Source organism: Rhyacophila brunnea, unplaced genomic scaffold (assembly GCF_057557595.1).
Source record: "Rhyacophila brunnea isolate RB1 unplaced genomic scaffold, BYU_Rbru_1.0 scaffold_3, whole genome shotgun sequence".
NCBI lineage: Eukaryota > Metazoa > Arthropoda > Insecta > Trichoptera > Rhyacophilidae > Rhyacophila > Rhyacophila brunnea.
Genome location: NW_028232965.1, coordinates 46,069,337 through 46,087,822, shown reverse-complemented (window position 1 = coordinate 46,087,822; position 18,486 = coordinate 46,069,337). Strand labels below are relative to the sequence as shown.

At 32.9% G+C, this 18,486-nt stretch overlaps 1 protein-coding gene across 9 annotated transcripts; it reads left to right on the top strand.

The window, feature by feature from the left end:
- The first annotated feature begins 1,552 nt into the window (after positions 1-1,552).
- LOC147068436 (uncharacterized) lies at positions 1,553-17,217 on the top strand. 9 transcript variants are annotated; one of them, XM_085952026.1, is made up of 6 exons: positions 1,636-1,936; positions 4,624-4,828; positions 6,032-7,081; positions 8,940-9,255; positions 11,701-11,734; positions 13,880-16,458. In XM_085952026.1, exons 2-6 carry the CDS (start codon positions 4,638-4,640, stop codon positions 13,882-13,884), a joined length of 1,596 nt encoding a protein of 531 aa, XP_085808152.1. In that variant the 5' UTR covers positions 1,636-1,936; positions 4,624-4,637; the 3' UTR covers positions 13,885-16,458. The 9 variants fall into 9 exon arrangements, with proteins under 9 accessions (XP_085808143.1, XP_085808152.1, XP_085808144.1 ...); XM_085952018.1 differs by lacking the exon at positions 11,701-11,734 and adding an exon at positions 2,230-2,336 and having other exon boundaries at positions 1,646-1,936; positions 13,880-17,217; XM_085952021.1 differs by lacking the exon at positions 11,701-11,734 and adding an exon at positions 2,230-2,336 and having other exon boundaries at positions 1,801-1,936; positions 6,332-7,081; positions 13,880-16,853.
- Positions 17,218-18,486: the final 1,269 nt, after the last annotated feature.

Here is an 18,486-nt window from a genome sequence, read left to right as displayed (position 1 = left end):
AAATTGAGTGTGTCCTAACGACAAAATCAGTCATGTGGGTCTATTCTATACTTATCGAACACTAAATTGATAAATAGTATCAAACTTAGGGTAGGTTTGTATCAAAATATTAGCACTTATTGTAACAATTACACGAAGCTGGTTTTTATTGTTGCAATAAGTGCGATATTTTAACAGCACCTATCTTGCTGCTGTTAAAATATCGCACTTATTGCAACAATAAAAACCAGCTTCGTGTAATTGTTACAATAAGTGCTAATATTTTGATACAAACCTACCCTAAGTTTGATAATATTTATCACTTTAGCGGTCGATAAGCATAGAATAGACCCAATGGAACTAGTTTAGTGCTATCTATCGGTATACTTTGTACCTATTACATTAATGATATTTATTCTTATATGGATATTCACCCTCGCAAATAAAATAGTCTAGGTATGCCCAAATGTAATCTGATTATTCTGAATTCTGGTTGTCAAAATATATATTAAAATTATACTAGGTATTTTGTAATTACATCAATTTAAGTTGAAGAGATTTAATTTAATGATAAAATATTTCTGACAATTGTTCGGAATAATGAGGGCAACAGAATCAAATGAAAACGTCCTTTTTTCAGAACTTTACACGGGTGTCAAAGGCAAACTTTGACATGTTGTTGGAATGGTAAAAAGTAAGATAGAAAAACAAAATACTCGTCCGCCCGAAGTAAATTTGGTTACCTATCGGTGATTCCTTCATGTCGCTTATGTATTTATTTAAAGTACCTATCAAGGCAGTTTATTTCGATAATGCTTGCAGAGGTGCTGAAAGCAATTGGTAGGTAATTAAATGTTTGAAAGATTACGTCAAGGTAATTGGTTTATTGATATCTATAAGTAGGTACCTACATAATACGACACATCAATACTACAACTAGATAATAATATTATATACAATACAACGAACCACGAGGGTTCATGCTTGCTGTCAGCTCCAGCTTCACTCTTTGTTTCCTTAGTCTTGTGAAACTCCTTTGAAAAATACGAACTCAAACTCTCAATTTTATTTTTAACCCCTATTATCGACATGCCAATTGACTCACATGCAAACCACGGTGGTTCATGCTTGTTGTAAGCCCCAGTTCCACTCTTCGTTTTCTTCTTTTTATGGTACTCCTTGGAAAAGTAGGACCTTAAACTTTTTATTTTATTATTTACCCCTAAAATTGACATTCCAAATGCTTCAGATTGTTCGTATAGTCTTTATGGGTTATGTCCCATAATGCGCAATTATACTCCTCAATAAAATTCATTGTCATCATTTCAATCGACATTTTGCAAAAAATCGTAATATTTCAATACTAATATGCATCCAATATGAACAAATAGACTCAAATAAATATATTTATTGACAAGCAACTGCACGAACGACCCGAATCTTACCGAAAAAATACGAAGCTGCTGGGGTGTTGAACAGAAATCCATGCCGGTCGGATCGCAGTGCGCTATTACTTTCATCACAAAATGGCGACCATTTTCAAACCGATTTGAGGGCCGACGACGCATGCCCTGTGTTCAATTCGTGAGACGTATGGAAAAGTCCCGAGTGTAGACTATAGAACATAAATACCAATCACTGCAGGCCACCAACCCCAGAAAAATTTATGTTTGAAATTTGAAACAAGCAATTTGAAGCAAATTGCTGATGTTGCTCGCAACTCGAGCCGTGTGAAACCGGGGTTTCCCATTTGACCTTTTCTCTTCTAGTCTTGTAAACGTCATTTTCCGTGGCCGACGCATTGTCCTCTTCAAGCTCTTTCTTCACCCAGCTGGCCCAGCGCTAGCTAGATAAGAGAAAACGGACGTCGGCGCAGATATCGTTTCCTCAATTTAAAGATTGTGTGCTGTCTTCGGCAGGCTGTTATTTCTTCTGCGCCGAGTTTCTCAACTTCGAGGTAACATTTTTTTCATATTTGACCATTGTATTCCTCTATATACTTAATATATACGTTAGGTAACATTATATTTCCTAACCTCAAAATTATCTGTCAAAAATTACGTTATTCCACGAATGATACAATATCTCTGTGTGATTCCATAGGGTTTGCGCACCTCTAAATTCTTTGATCACTTTTTCATCACATATTGAATCTTCGGGTTATATTATATTTCGTGCACCGTGTGAACATATATTTACTGAATGTTATGTGATTACGAAAAGGTTTGTTCATCAGCAAATTGTTTTCAGATTTCGCATGCATAGTTAAGGCGACCGTCTTTTCATGGAAAAAATAATGAACAGATCAAAAAAATAATAGGGCTTCGGAGGATGGTTTTGAGAATTCCGAAAAGTAGGTAGGTACAAATCTAAATAGAAAAGCGAACTTATCTTTTATTATTATCATCAGAATAAAGCGGATATGCGTGTTATAAAAGAGATACGGTTGAAGTTGTAAAGTCTAGTTGAGACCGACATACATCTGGCCGTAAACAAATGAACGTTGTATAAAAACTTCACAAATATTTGTATAAAAACGTTTAATTAAGCAGGTAGCACAGTCATTTTAGATTGTTTAGTATGCAAGTTTGTGTGTTTCTGTAGGACTTGCTGTTCACTTGTGTCCGTTACATTCAGTCATTGGCCAATGCAAACTCAACGAAATTTAAAAAAATACTATTTTGTACTGTGCAAAGTAGGTTATGAAAAAAAAAATTTTCAAGGTGAAAAAAGCCAACAGGAATGGTTACTACGTGGAAGTACAACACAATCAATATTATTAATTGAATATAATATATTCCCTTTGAATGTTGTGAAGGATGAGACATTTTGTCTCATGACCTAGTCAATTTGTAAGGCTTCGGCCACATAGGTAGGTGCTTCTTTAGTGCTGAGCTAGGTGCTATGCTTGTCTACTAAAAACACTACTGCCACATTGCACGCTACGTGCTTAGGTACAAATTCTTTTGACATTTGGGAGCACTAAAGTCAACAACGATATGTCACTCTCAAAACTAACCATAAAGCTACTTCTCAGAGAATTTAAGTTTAAGATTTCGAAAGTCTCAAATTCGAACTTGTTGGGTGCATAATGTCAATTCATCCCATGCGTCATTATCCATACCTCAAAATATACGGGATTTGACGTTTGTCATACTGAAGAGAAACATCCGCCATCTTGCAAAATCACCTGGTGACACAATAAAAATAACCAACACGTTTGTTCGCCGGGAGGCTAACTAGGTGACTAATAATCACATAGCGTCTAATCTAGTAACATCTAATAATTACTTAGTGAGGCGAGGCCGTTCGCTAGGAAATGTCACCTAGCACGTAGCCACCAAGCAAGGCACCTACCTATGTGGCCTTAGCCTAAGTGAAGCTGTGAATGGTTGATATTTTGAATTCGGCGTATCCACTGCTGCATAATGCCGGTAGCGAGATAACAGAGGGCGGGGTGAAGAAATTCACACGGTGGCATGTTATTCTCTATTCCAATATATGGCCATACTATATCTGTTTATTTAACTTAATTTGTTCATTTAATATTTTTATACAAATGAGAATGTTTTTATATTCGGTCACGGTACGATGTTGACTGTCCACATTTAGTTTGATAGTAATGTTTATATGTCTGGACATATGTTGCGTTTCAAACAAATTGTGTACCTACATCAATCGACATCGATGTGTTGGCAATCCAGATGGAATTGATGATACCAACCTTGGATTAGTTGTAAATCTATCCTGGTAATAAAATGCAACCGTTAAAATCAGCAACAAAACAACTGAAAGTGTTGGGATTCCAAGAGGAGTGGGACAGGGCTGTATCTTATTCCTGATGATAGTTAATATAATATCTTCATATCTTGATCAAAGTAGTGATTGCAATATCGAAGAAAAAAAAAATATATATATAGGTATATTATATTAATCAATATAGATGCATAAATCTCTTTAAAATATTAATATTGGATAGCAAAAATATTTTAAGTGTATATGAATATCTAAAAAAATATAGAACATAATATTGTAGGAGTGCTAACTCACAAATACTTTGAATTTATTGATGATTTGATCTAGACGGCTAGTACATCAAGAGTCTTTGTGCAAGTAATTTTGACTGTAGACTTTTTACACTCAGCAATAATAATAAAAACGTAAAAGTATTAAATTTAACCGCAATTTCAATTTAAGCTAAAAATTTGCTCGTTAACTTCTAAAATCCACGGCTGACTAGTGAAAAACATTTGGGTGAATTGCCTACAATGCAATGACATTACTTTGGCCACATACATGACAATAGTACAACTTTTCCCAACTTGACATCCAATGAAAGATCAATAGTAAGTGTAGCAGAAGATAACGCCGCATTTCGTGGTTTAAGAATCTCCATGATTGGTACTAGTGCCGGTTTAGTCCAAAGAGACATTGTCAACTGTCAAAGGTACACTAATCCTTTGAAGCGGACGAAACCGGTCCTGACTAATATTAAAATAGTGGAACTAGTATTACATATTGTGTTTTATTTTATTAATACAATGCATTTCTACCAACAATTAACAGTTAACACCGTAAAAGAAACATATCGACTTTTGGTTATTTGATGGAATTTAAAGTTATGTTTATTTGTTTTTATTCTAGGTAACACTTTGACAATGGGTAAAAAACCGAAGACTAAGTATCGTGTGTTATCTTTAGCAGAGACGTCACCAACTGTGCACTCTTCATCAAAGAACAGCAGCGCTGTGACCAGCACTTCAAATTTTTCAGTTTCTGCCGTTGGCCCTAAAAATGATTCCGTGGAGAGTAGCTCATCACGTTTTAAATCGGAAGTGACAGCTGAACGGTAAGATATTGCACATTTTTTTTTGTTGCATTAATGCATAAATACAGTTAATTTGAAATTCATCAAATTGAAATTTTCTGTGAAAACCCATGAAATCTATTATAGTGATTTAGAACAATTTTACAAAATTGCAGCAAAAAACTCTTTTTTTGAAGTTTTACTGTTTTTCCCATACATTTTGTATTTCGTATTTGATTTTTTTTTTGATTTTCTATCCTGCCAATTTCGAATTAACAATGGTTTACTGTAATTTAACAATGATCAGTATGTACCTACATTCTCAACTGAACACTTGGACATCATTTGAGAATGCTCTATTGAAGTGGACTCAACCAGTTGGGATCGTTATTAATTTATGTGGAACATCATTAAAATTTGCTTTTTATTTTAATTTATAATACATGTTTTTTTTTTAGAATTAATAACCATGTCCTTACTTTTTTGTACAAGGTGGTTGTTAGTAATTTTGAACAATCACAAACACCCAGGCTTTGAGAAAAACACATAAATATTGTGTCCTCATCGGGATTGAACCCAGAACTCTCGAGTGGAAGGCAAGTGCCTTACGCACTGCACCATGATTTGTGATCGTTATTAAATTATGTGGAACATTCATTAAAAATTGCATTTTATTTTAATCTCCAATACATGTTACTCTAAATTGCCAAGAGTTCATGTCTAGATAACATGCATCGGTCACTATAAAACACGGATGTCAATGTCAATTTTGCTTTGTCGAAAACAAATAAACAACATTTAAGACTATATCTATCTACTTGATTTCTATTCTCAATATAATATTCATTTGACAGCTGTTACTTTTATTTCAAATATAGGGGATGAAAGGATGACGTGTGATTCCACTTATTTACATAAATATTACGGTACATTTCGGTTATCAGGAATACAGCGGAAAACACATTTTGAAAATAGCCGATAAACTGGATTATTTGTTAGGTTAACCTAACCAAACATAACCTAACCTAACCCAACCTAACCTAACCTAAACTAACCCAAACTAACAAATAATCCAGTATATCGGGTATTTTCAAAGTGTGTTTTCCGCTGTATTCCTGATAACCGAACAGCACCAATATTACTATGCAGAAGGCCTGATGTCATTATAAAAAACATAAAAATTGTAGCTTACGAAACTGATTGATTGAGATTAACATGTAATCGCATTAACATATTCTGTTTTAGGCCTAAGCGGGAATATCAAAAATCTAGTGAGGCCGACTTGAAACGATCAAAGTCACCTCGGGAAAACTGCAGCAAAATTGTGAAAAGTGACGTACATAAGTCTACTGATGAGTCAGCAAGCGGGTCGACGCCTGAACTTAACTATCAATGCTCTAATTCGAGTGGCAGGCGAGCGTCATTGAAAAGTGATAATTATGGTGATGATAGTTCATCACAAAGTAAGGATGAGCGAAGACACAATAACCAAAAACGCAATGAAAGCAAAGATCTTGAAAGGGATTATAACACAAGATCATCTAGAAATACTGAAGAAGACATTTCTAATGCTGAAAGACCGTCTATTGATGAGTCAGCAAGCTGCTCGATGCCCAAAGATAACTATCAACTCTCTAATTCTAGTGGCAGGCGAGCATCATTGAAAAGTGATAATTATGGTGATGATAGTCCATCGCAAAGTAAGGATGAGCGAAGACACAATGACCAAAAACGCAATGAAAGCAAAGATCCTGAAAGGGATTACAACACAAGATCATCTAGAAATACTGAAGAAGACATTTCTAATGCTGAAAGACCGTCTATTGATGAGTCAGCAAGCTGGTCGAAGGCCAAAGATAACTATCAACGCTCTAATTCTAGTGGCAGGCGAGCGTCATTGAAAAGTGATAATAATGGTGATGACAGTTCATCGCAAAGTAGGGATGAGCGAAGACACAGTGACCGAAGGCCCAATGATAACACAAGATCATCGAGAAATAAATGTTTTAAAGAAGACATTAGTAATTCTGAAAGACCATCACGAAACAAAGATGGCAAAACTGGTGATGGGAAAGATGCTAACAAAAGCCAAAGACAGAAATCTCCATATCAGAAATTGCCAAAGAATGACTTTTCCCCTATAGTGGATTCGGTAAAAAACAAAGTTGAACGAGTTGGTAAAGCAGTATTTGAGTTCATCGATGGAGATTTGTTTCACACTGCTGATGATTTCTCTTTGGCACACTGCGTCGGTGAAGACATGGCCATGGGTGCCGGGATCGCTGTCGCTTTTAGGTTTGCAACATTTTTTATTCATACATTGCAACATTTAGATTCAAATCAGCCATTGTGAATAATACGTCAAGTTTATTTTGTAAAACTCATTAAGCCCATTTTAGTCAAAAGTGTGAGATTTTAATGCGGCCCAACAATGAATTTTAAAAATAATAATATGTCGAATAATGAATGACTTCTTTTGTAAAATAATCGGTTTGGATAATCATTCGTAAAATAGATATTGTGCAGGTATATCAATTTGGCCCCAAAAAGTTTTTGGAATTATTAGTCCTCATTACTGTCACACTGTCGTAATGTCATTATCGAATCAAAAAACAATCTCATGAACTTAATAATTCATATCCATACAAGGGAAAAATTTGAAACCTCATAAATATTAGTAATCAATTAATCATAAATTTTGTAGGTTAAAAGGTTAAAGGTTAAAATTCCGAAATTTTATTTAAAAATATATGAAATATGTTAATAAAAGAAAAAAATATAAATATAGCTATTTTAAAAATGTAGACATACCAAATAAGTGATGATGAAGTATCTAATATAAACAAATAACAGTTCCATGAAGGACAACTTTACTAATACATGTACATACATAATTTGAATACACTTCTGAGAAATATATAACCACTAGAAAAAAATATGCACCCAATGGTGGATATAAGGAATTTTGACTATAAATAGAAGGAACAGTAAACTCCACAAATAATGTTATTCAGTTGCCATTCTGATTTTCATATTCACATAATATGGTGGTCATTTTTTATGTTCATTGTGACTACTTACTTTAGTGCTGATAAATGGTTTTACACAAATTGGACATGTTTTTTCAACTTAATAATAATGCCGAAGTGTAGTATTACTGCTTATCTACTCATTGTGAGAGATTGTATTTTTATACGGTCTGCGAATTGCCAAATAAATGTCAGCACTATGTGAAGTTCTTTGCAAATGAACCTACAATGTGAAGTCATTTGTAACTTACTTGACCCATTGGTAAAATAATATTTAGTAAAACAGTTCACTGCACAGAATACAATGATGTATTCATGTTTCCGTGATGGAAAACACAATATGCATCACAAAGGTTATTGACCTTTGTTTTTATCGGCGTTAAGAATGAATATCTGTTATAATATTTATAAACTTTGGAAGCGATTTTAGATACAGGGAACAGTTTTATTACAAATTATCATTTTGTATTTTAAAGTTTCGGAACAAAAAATCATAACTTTTAAAATTTCAGAAAAAGTTTGCAGAAATTACACTTATTGCTAGAAATGCGAAAAGTACGGCATTTCTCAATAATTTTCAGATATTTATGGGTTACCATTATTAAAATAGATTATGCTATATAATCAAGGAGTTTTTTGGTTTGATTTTTGGTAAATTGGTTTTTTATTTAGCACTAAACTTAAAATTCTGAAGAAAAATAAATGAAAGTTTTTATTTATTGAACTTTGAATCGTCCTATCACTCTTTAAATATAATTTTTTTTGTTCTGTCTTTTAAATCATATTAAAGCATCCATTTTTTAAATTTTATGTTCAAAAAATCAAATGATTTAAACACTTACTTTTTGAGTTATTAATATTTGATTGTGGGAAGTCAATTTTATATTCTATATACAAAAATAAAGTTGGTCACCAATGGGTTAATCAGTGGACATGTTTTTTGCTTCAATTTCATACATATAGGCTCCATCTCTATAGATGGAAGTTTCCAACATCTTTGGGTGGATACTTCATCGGGTATCTTTAGGATATGAAAAAATCTTCGAGTAGGTAACTGAAATGACACATTTTCCTCATGTTGTCTCAGGTTTTCTTGGCAATTTATTATATTGGTTGTATTTCAGGAAGAAGTTTCACAAAGTGGGATTTTTGCTGGACCAGCAGGTGAAGACTGGCGGTGTAGCCGTTCTCGAAGCTCCCCCGCGGTTTGTGTACTATCTTGTCACCAAAAGATTAAGTACGGGAAAGCCTACCATGTCGTCGTTGAAGTCATCAGTGGAAAAAATGAAAGACCACATAGTCAAGAATGGTGTGAAGAAGCTGGCATTGCCTGAACTTGGATCCGGCCTCGATAGGCTCGATTGGGATTCAGTTTTAGAGTTCTTGAAAAAATTGTTCAGCGATGTCGAAATACATATTCAGATTTATCACTATGTTCCTGTAAGTAACCTTTTGTTAACCTTTGCTTTTTTAAGGTACTGTCAAGAAGACAGACTTCATAGAGATGCCGTATTGAATTAAATTTGAATATGGTTGACAAATGATAAAACAAAACGGAAATATAATTTGTGTTGATGGGATGCAGGGACGCTAAAGGGTGTTTTTTAAGCCTGATAAACTTGAAAATATGAAAAATAACACAAATAATTATCTTTCAATTACATTTTATTATTTGAATGTCCAATATATGGCATTAACATTTGAAAATCATTTCGGGCGTATGGCCACTGCGGCTGTTCTTGATGAAACGCATTCTAGACGTCCAATTTTAGGCCACTTTGTCTAGCACGGTTGGTCATATATTATTATGAATAACACGAACAATGTTGGCTTCAAGGTGTCAATTGTTGTTTGTTTCTCAGTATAAACCAGTGACTCCAAGTAGTCCCACAGGAAATAATCCAGACGTGTCAAATCGCACGACCTTAAAGGCCAATTGACGGGTCCATTTCTTATCGCCTTATCACCATATTTTGATTTTAATAAGTCAATAGCTGTGGACGCTGTATGGCATGTAACGCTATCCTGCTTAAACCACATCTCGTCCAGATCAATGTTTATATTTTCAAAATCTCTATTGACCATAACTCGAGATCTGGCTTCATGTTTGAAGAAATATGGTCAAATAATGCCACCAGCGTGTAAACCGCACCAAACAGTGCATTTTTGTGGATGTAATGGAGTATGTAGGGTCTCTTCTGGATTGGTCTCACTCCATATGCGACAATTTTGCTTATTAATAACTCACTAAAAAATAAGCCTCATTGTTGAACACAATTTTCCGATAAAACAACTTTTCCAACTGCTCTAGAGCCCACTCAGCGAAAGAACGTGGCGTATAATGGTCTCGTGGCTTTAATTCCTGCACCAGTTGGATCTTATACGGGTATAGGCCAAGCACAAAATTTTCCACGTATTGGATGAATCCCCGAAGGGCCAATTGCTGCGACCAACGACGAACCGATCTTGGATGTTCTTTCACACTTTTGTTTACAACGGCGATCTTTACTTTAGTACGCACATTACTTCGACGCGTGGCCTAATGCGACTGGCCAAGTGTTACTAAATGCACACAACATATTGTCATGTTTGGACACATGCAACATTGCCATATAAGATAGATGGTCTGTGATCTTTGCCTTTAAGAATTACTAACACACAGCAATTCCATAAACAAGGGGCTTATTGTATCTACAATAATTGTTAACACACGGCACTCTGTTTTACTTGATTCTAATCAGATGTATTTGGAATCAAGTAAGACGTGTTAACTGTGTTACTCAACGACATTTGACAGCTCGCGGATAACGCGGTGCAGTCATAGGCGGCCATAAAAAAATATTACGCTGGACAGTTTACTTCCCGGGATAATTAACTGCCTGAATATGACATATCATATTATTTATGACTAGGCTTAGGATTCTTAGGTATTTAAATTTTTTTTTTGAGCGGCCCCAGAACCAAATATCTATCTATTTCAAACAATTTTGAAACATTTAAGCCCTATTTGTTAGCATTGATTTTTAAATATTTTTGGATAATTACATATTTTTACCCATTCTAGGTTTAAGCATATATTTTCACATAAACACAATATTTCAATGTTCCTGGACCAATTAAATAGTGTTTTAAATAAAAATACTGGACTTCAAACGCTGCCGAATATTAAAGCTGTTTTGGAAAATCCATCAGATTCCTCAGATGTTTCAATTTTTTCTACTTCAGAAATAGTTTCATTTACATACACAATAATAACATCTGTAGAAGTGGAAAGAAGTTTTTCCGTGTATAAAAATTTGCTAAGATCAAATCGTCAAAGATTCACTTTCGAAAATTTGAAGCTTTATTTTATTATTTATTGTAATAAAGCGTTTTCTGTTTGTGAATAAATAATAAATTAATGATTTATTGTAATAGGTACTACCTATTTTACCTATTTTTGTTTTTTAGCACATATTTATGAAATTTTAATAACATATTTTCCAATTATATCTACATATTTTAGGTACCTATTTTTAATTTTTTTCGACCATGTCCGATCCTAATAGGATCATATGGGTCTCCACAGAGTAGAGGTTTGTATTAACAGATTAAAAAAAAATCATTCTTTAGCACCTAAAAATCCTAAGCCTATTTATGACTTTTTATTGATTTGGAGTTAATTGATATGTCAGAATGGCCCTGCAGAGACTTTATTTTTACTGTCATCTTGGGACAGAGAGAGAGAGAGCATTTGAGATTCGTAATTATTATTTACACGCAGGCTACGATGTGGCCACTACGGAGTTTGCTAAGCGTGGAATAATATTTATGAATATATATTCTGAAAGCAGGAATTACGCATTTTATGAAATTCATTCTAATATTGAATAACTCTAATTGTAGGTATCAGGAGAGAAAAAGGGGGGCAAGAAAAAAAGTTAGTCTTTTTTCAATAAATTCTTTTGCCATATTTTAAGCAGTCGATTATCATATTAACCCGAGTGGTTACGTAATATTATATTATGTAATACAAATAACTGGCATTGGGTGTAAATAGTTTTACAAATGTCTTTTCATGAAAAAGTAATTCTAACCTTTTCACAGATAATTTGAAATAAATTAACATTCATGTGTAAATCCCTACCATTTGTGGTTTATGAATTCCAAATGAATTATTAAAAAGAATAAAAATAAATACATATATATATATATATAAATTGGTGATGTGAAGTGAAAATAGTGTGCATTCAGAAAATTATACAATGATGGTCAGAATTGTGAAAAATTAAATAAGACTTTTCATGTAACTTATGACCTTTACTATGTGTATTATGTACCTTACCTATATATTTACATCCAATTGCCATTTACCCTGTATATTGTTATTGCACTCTCAAAACCGGCTATGTCTTGTTGGCTAAGGCTAAACACTACAATTTTTAATGGCAACACCACGTATTTTGATAACATAAATCTAGAATACTTTTTTTTTTCTGTAATTTATCATTTTTCAATTGTATAATTTTTTTGTTTGCATATGATCGATTAAAAGATGCAAAAAGACACTAGAAATTAACTTAACATACATATGCATATGTGGTTTTGAGTATATGAATGTTTAATTATTATTTTAATATTTTTGATGGACATTTCATAAAAAGTATGAAAATAACCTGTTTTGAAGACAATGACGATATATATAATATTTTATCAACAATAGGGTTGATAAATTATCACTAATAATATTTAGTGTCGTTTTACAGTTTTTTTTTTTTTTTTTTTGAATAACTTGCTGTCTTTGTAAAACAGTTTTTTTTTTTTAAACTCTACAGGATGTGTAAAAGGTAGAGCAATACATACAACGAGAGGGAGAGATTTTTGCAATGTCATCTTTTATGATCAATTTTTTCCGCATTTTGGATCATCGCAAGAGGATCATTTTCTTCCTAAATCTCTTTTTTGAACTCATTAACAGTGAACATTTTAAATTTGTCTGTGCTTGGTCGCTTACGATTTCCACGGTTACCAAAGATCTGAAAGAGCCGTCAACATCTCTTCCCTTTATCACTTGGACACATATCTATATAGCCTTATTTTGTTGATAACTAATTGTAATAAAATGACTTATCCTTTCATACGTATAACTACTTATTATTACATTTTTTATTAAAAAAATATATGTAATACTTTGTTTTTACCACATATATTTTTTTTAATACATGACGTGTTTCTTTCACATAGTAAATTTATCATGTATATTATTATAATCCATGTCTGCTCCCTTGGGCAACTCCTTAAAAGTATAAATATTTTCATATTATACAGACGGTCCTCGACTTTCAAACATAATTGAAAACCTCTGAGGGACATCATTTTGATCTTGATCATCAATCAATAATGACAGAGATCTCCGTTTTATCCATCACTATGCCATGTCTTTTGGAAACAATCTTTGCAGATATATTTCCATCGTAGGCTGGCTTAAGTTAAAGATTCGCCGCTGTCAGAACGCCTAATTATTTCCATCTTTGTCTTGATCGTACGAAAAGTCATTAATTTCTTTTTCCCCAGTATCAATATCGTTTCTTCATTTCTCACTCATTTTTATAAATTAATAACTGCGAAATATTTTGGGGAGCGACTGCATGGAAGCATACAGATTTTGCGTTATCGACAAGAATCTAAATTTTAAGAAATGAAGGAAACAGTGAATTGTACGAAAGTCGAGGACCACTTGTATCAATATTTAATGTTAGTATTATTATCGGTAATGTTATGATTATGTCATAATAATTGTTCCCCACGATGTTTTCATTAAAAATTCCCAAATTGACAACAATTATATCAAATGGAATGTAAAACGTTTGTATACACTTGATAAATTTTATTATGTGAACAAAAAACATGTTGTATTATATGTTTTTTAAAAGGTGAATTTCACGTGATGATTTAAAAAAATATATAAATTACAAAGTTCATGCTATTCATGACATAATTACATACATTGCTCGGGATGTATTGGGTTATAGTTGAGAAGAAATGGCATTAGATTATTTCTATAATATTTGCAATTTTGTTTCAGGGTAACAAACCGCAGCCGCCTGAATATGGTAATAAAGTTGTTAAAGTGGGTAAAGATTTGGTGCGAATAGAGGAAGGCACTGCCCTCGTATACATTGGCAGCGTGACTGACAAAATTACAGATTCAATGAAATCCCTTAACACAAAACACAACTTTATTGACAATTATTTGAAGGTAAAGAAGGAACCGGGCCAAGTTATACAATACATGGGGACCAATGATGTTACATACGGTTTTATATGTGTGGATGAGGATGGGAGATTTTCATATGAAATGTTCGATGCTTGTGTAGCGGAGTTTATTAAATTAAACAAAGTCGATCAATATATTTATATGGGTATAAGCTCCGTTGCATCACCCCAGGATTACTCCATCATGTTAAAAATTGAGAATCTTGTTAAATACAATAGAAACTTAAGCATTGAGATTTGGATTTGTGATCCAATATTATTCAAATGTGACAGCTATGACATTTTGAATTTTCAACCGCATGAAGTGACTCATGAACGTGACCGCGGCAATAACCAGGACCAGTGGCGAAAACCTGAAAGATTCTATGAAAATCGACCCTCCTCATCGAATATGAGGCGATGATTTGCTAATTTTCCGTTAATTATTGTTTCTTGCATTCATTTTAAATCATGTTAATTTTTTTCCTTTTGAATTGTTAATATCTATCGCATCATGAATGTATCAATGTAATCAGTCAATATACAATATAATGACTATTTTTACATTAGAATGTAAGAGAAGTGAAGAGCTAGAGCTCTTTAAAATACATGTTTACGAATTACGTTTTTTTTGATTATTAAGCGTCAAATATAATATTATGATGCACGTTGCGTACTATCACGTGACGTCACAGTAAGCTGCCTTGATACCCGCATGACTCAATGAATGTTTTTTATCATTTTCTACATGCTTACACATTTTTGATTCATCGTTACCTTATTTTGAAAAGGTTCTAATTACACTTGACCATGTTTTGAGCTATGAGCGTTTGAAATTTGGAATGGTCATTTTCAATATAAAAAGACATGTAGATAGAACTTCGGCATACTGCTAATTCCCATATTTGACAATAGATAACTCTGAAATGAACGTATATGATGGAATATGGCTAATGGAACCTTTTCACACCAAAAAGACATTTTAGGCCAAAATGTCAGTTGGAACCTTTTCAAAGTAAGGTAACGTCATGTCAAAATTGCGTGTTTTTTGTTTTTAGTGGTTGGCACTATGTATTTTCTATAAGAATGTTGTCTATTTATGGTCTGCAGGTTGGGTTCTGTTCAAAATAGTATGTATGGATGCAATATCGCAAGTAATTTTAACACACACACATAGAAACTGTTAAAATTAATTGAATTTAACATGAATAATGAATTATAATTCAAAATACTAATTGGAGTTGGCACTCTCTTATCATTGAATTTACAGAGATCCAGTGACGTCCCTAGACAAAATACCGCCCCTAGGCAGCGTCAAAATGCCGCCCCATTTTTTTTATATCTAAGAAATGTGTTGTATCGATGCATTAATAACAAAATATATACCACTAAAACATACAAAATTAAATTTAGATATTAAAAGCGAATAAACATAATATTAGTTAGACACTTACCCAAATCACCAGAGTCTGAGATTCTATTTGTTGATATGTCTGACAAATTTGGTTTGCAGAGTACCATTTAGTAATAATACGCAGATGTATTATTTTCACACTATTTTTCTATGCTATTATTGTACAACATGTAAACAAAATCATTTTCCTTATCATTCATTTAATATGAACATACTTTTAATCACAAATACACTATTAATTAATTGTCTCAACACTTAACCGTTACAATAAACAAAGTTTCCTGGCCTTCTTTGTAGCAAAGTCCGTAATTATGTCATCCAAATCTAATTTATATGCCATTTCTGCTTCAATAGACAATATTGCAAGTCCATTTAGCCTTTCTTCGATCATCCTAGATCGGAGATAATTTTTAATAATTTTCAGTTTTGAAAAACTCCTCTCTGCGCTAGCCACCGTTATTGGCATTGTCAATATTATCCTAATTGAAGTGACCGTATTTGGATAGATTTCTTTCAAATTATTATCATAAATAAATTTTAATACGTCATGTGGCGAAGACTTTTCAGTCACAAGTCTACACAGTAATTTTAACTCCTCACAAAGCTCCACTGCATCGACATCAGATGTGCCGTTTGCAGTGAGTTTAATTTCAAAATTTTGACAATCTTCCAATAAATTTTCAGGAGTCATGTTTCTTAAGAGGCTAATATTATACATAAATTTGAAAAATCTTCCGTGATATTTTAATTCCTCAAATCGATCTTCAATTGAATTTATAGCCTTATCTACTACCTGATTGAAAAACTCGACTTCAAATTTTTTTTCAGGGTTATGTAGAGGCGTTTCATCACAGCTCTCATACTCGAAATGTTTCAGTACTCTTCGTCTTCTGCAATCTGTTTCTTTGGTAAATTCTGCAGGTATTTCGAGGGCTTCTGCTAATTGGTGTGCGATTATTTTCATTTGTACTAAGCCATTTTTTCTATAATTACGCAAAAAATTTAAAACAGCTTCAATGGAATCAAGCGCGCTGGTTATATTAAATTCTATCATTTGCAACTGTTTACTGACTGGATTTATAGAACTCAAAATATCATACCAAACTATGAGACAATTTATAAATTTAAAGTTGCATATATTTTTTGATAATGCGATGGCATCATTTTTGGTCTGCAAACTATTTTCGGTGTGTGAATTGGCATATTTCTCTTCAATATATAATAAGGCATCGTAAATTTCTACCAATTGGTATCTAATAGGCCTGATTGCTTCGATTCGGGACTCACATCGCGTATCAGAAACTGCCTTTAATGTTAATGATGGTAAACATTTTAAAAGTATATTCCATCTATCAGTAGATGCCGAGAAAAAAACATAAATCTTTTGGATTAACCCAAAAAATGATATCGCATCTAAGTTGCATTTTGCAGCATCATTTACCACTAAATTTAGCGTATGTGAGTTACAAGGTACATAAAATGCACGAGGATTTATGCCTCTAATATGCTTTTGGACACCATTCTTTTTTCCCCGCATATTCGCACCATTATCATAACTTTGACCTCTCATGTTATGTATATTTACGTTTAAATTTTCTAGTTCTTCAACAATGCGTTTTGCTAATCCAGCTCCAGTTTTATCGTCAATTTCTATAAAACCTAAAAAATGCTCACATACTTCCTCTGAGTGTTTTCGAACAAATCGTACTATAATCGACATCTGTTCTATATGTCCTATGTCAGGTGTACAATCTAATATAAGAGAAAAATATTTTGCCTCATTTAATATATTAATAATTTCTGATTTGATTTTTTGCGACATTATGGCAATTAATTCATTTTGAATTCTTGGTCCAAGATAATGAGTAGTGCGGGGCTTACAGCTTATGGTTTTCAAATGTTCCTTAATAACACTATCAAACAGTCCAAAACATTCAATTAATTTTAAGAAATTTCCATTGTGCAGTGTGTTGATTGTGGACTTAGGTCCGCGTAAAGCCATATTCTGCACCGCCATGACTCGCAAAACTGCACATAATCGAGTTAAAATTGACAGCCACCGTATAATTTCTTCATTGAAAAGTTTTTGTTGACAACAATCAATTGTTTTATTTAGCTTTAATCTGATTAGAATATCTTGCCAGATTGAAAAGTTTTCGTGGTGATTTTTTGACTTTTCGTGGGTTTGTATAGTTTGCGACAAGTTTTTCCAATTATCATAGCCAACTGATGATCCCATTCCAGTCTCACATTTTTTTTATTAAATATTATACAGCAAAAGCAATGCGCAGAATCATTTTTTACAGAATACACTAACCAAGTTCTTTCATATGTTTCGCCATTTTTCAACGTTCATAATATGCATTGGAAAACTTTCTATTGCACGTATTGATAGGATAATCAGCAAGTTTTTTCTGTATAGGTCCTTTTTTTAATATCATTATCCTTGTACTTTCATCAAGAAAACTTGGCCAAAAATGTGGATCATCAAAATTATTGTCTTCTTCTTTGTCTAAATAATCAAAATTATCGTCGTCTAAATTATTATCGTTGGCATCGTAATTTACATTCTCTTCTAGCGTTGTAGCATCTGATTCTTGAATTATTGGTTCTTTAGTTTTAGACGATAGGTATTCTGCGCTGACTTTCTGATTTTGCTTTTCACTCTTGATAAAATAATTGTTAAGTGTACCTGTATTATTTGTAGCATTTGCCTCCTTTCGTTCTCTTATCTTTTTATACGCTGCTCCTGAAAGTCGTTGTCTTGCACTCATGTTGATGATTTAAATAAACCACAAATCCACACTATTACCAGCAAAAGATATGTTTACAAAAAACGAATTAAAATAAGGTATTGTTATTCACAGCACAATAATTTCTAAAAAATAGTAGTAAACAGATGATATTATAATCTAGGTAGGTATCTACTAGTGTAAATTTTTATTACAATTAGCTGGTACTTAACGTAAATACCTATTATATGCACGAATACTAGATTATGTCAAATATCAATTTTACAATAG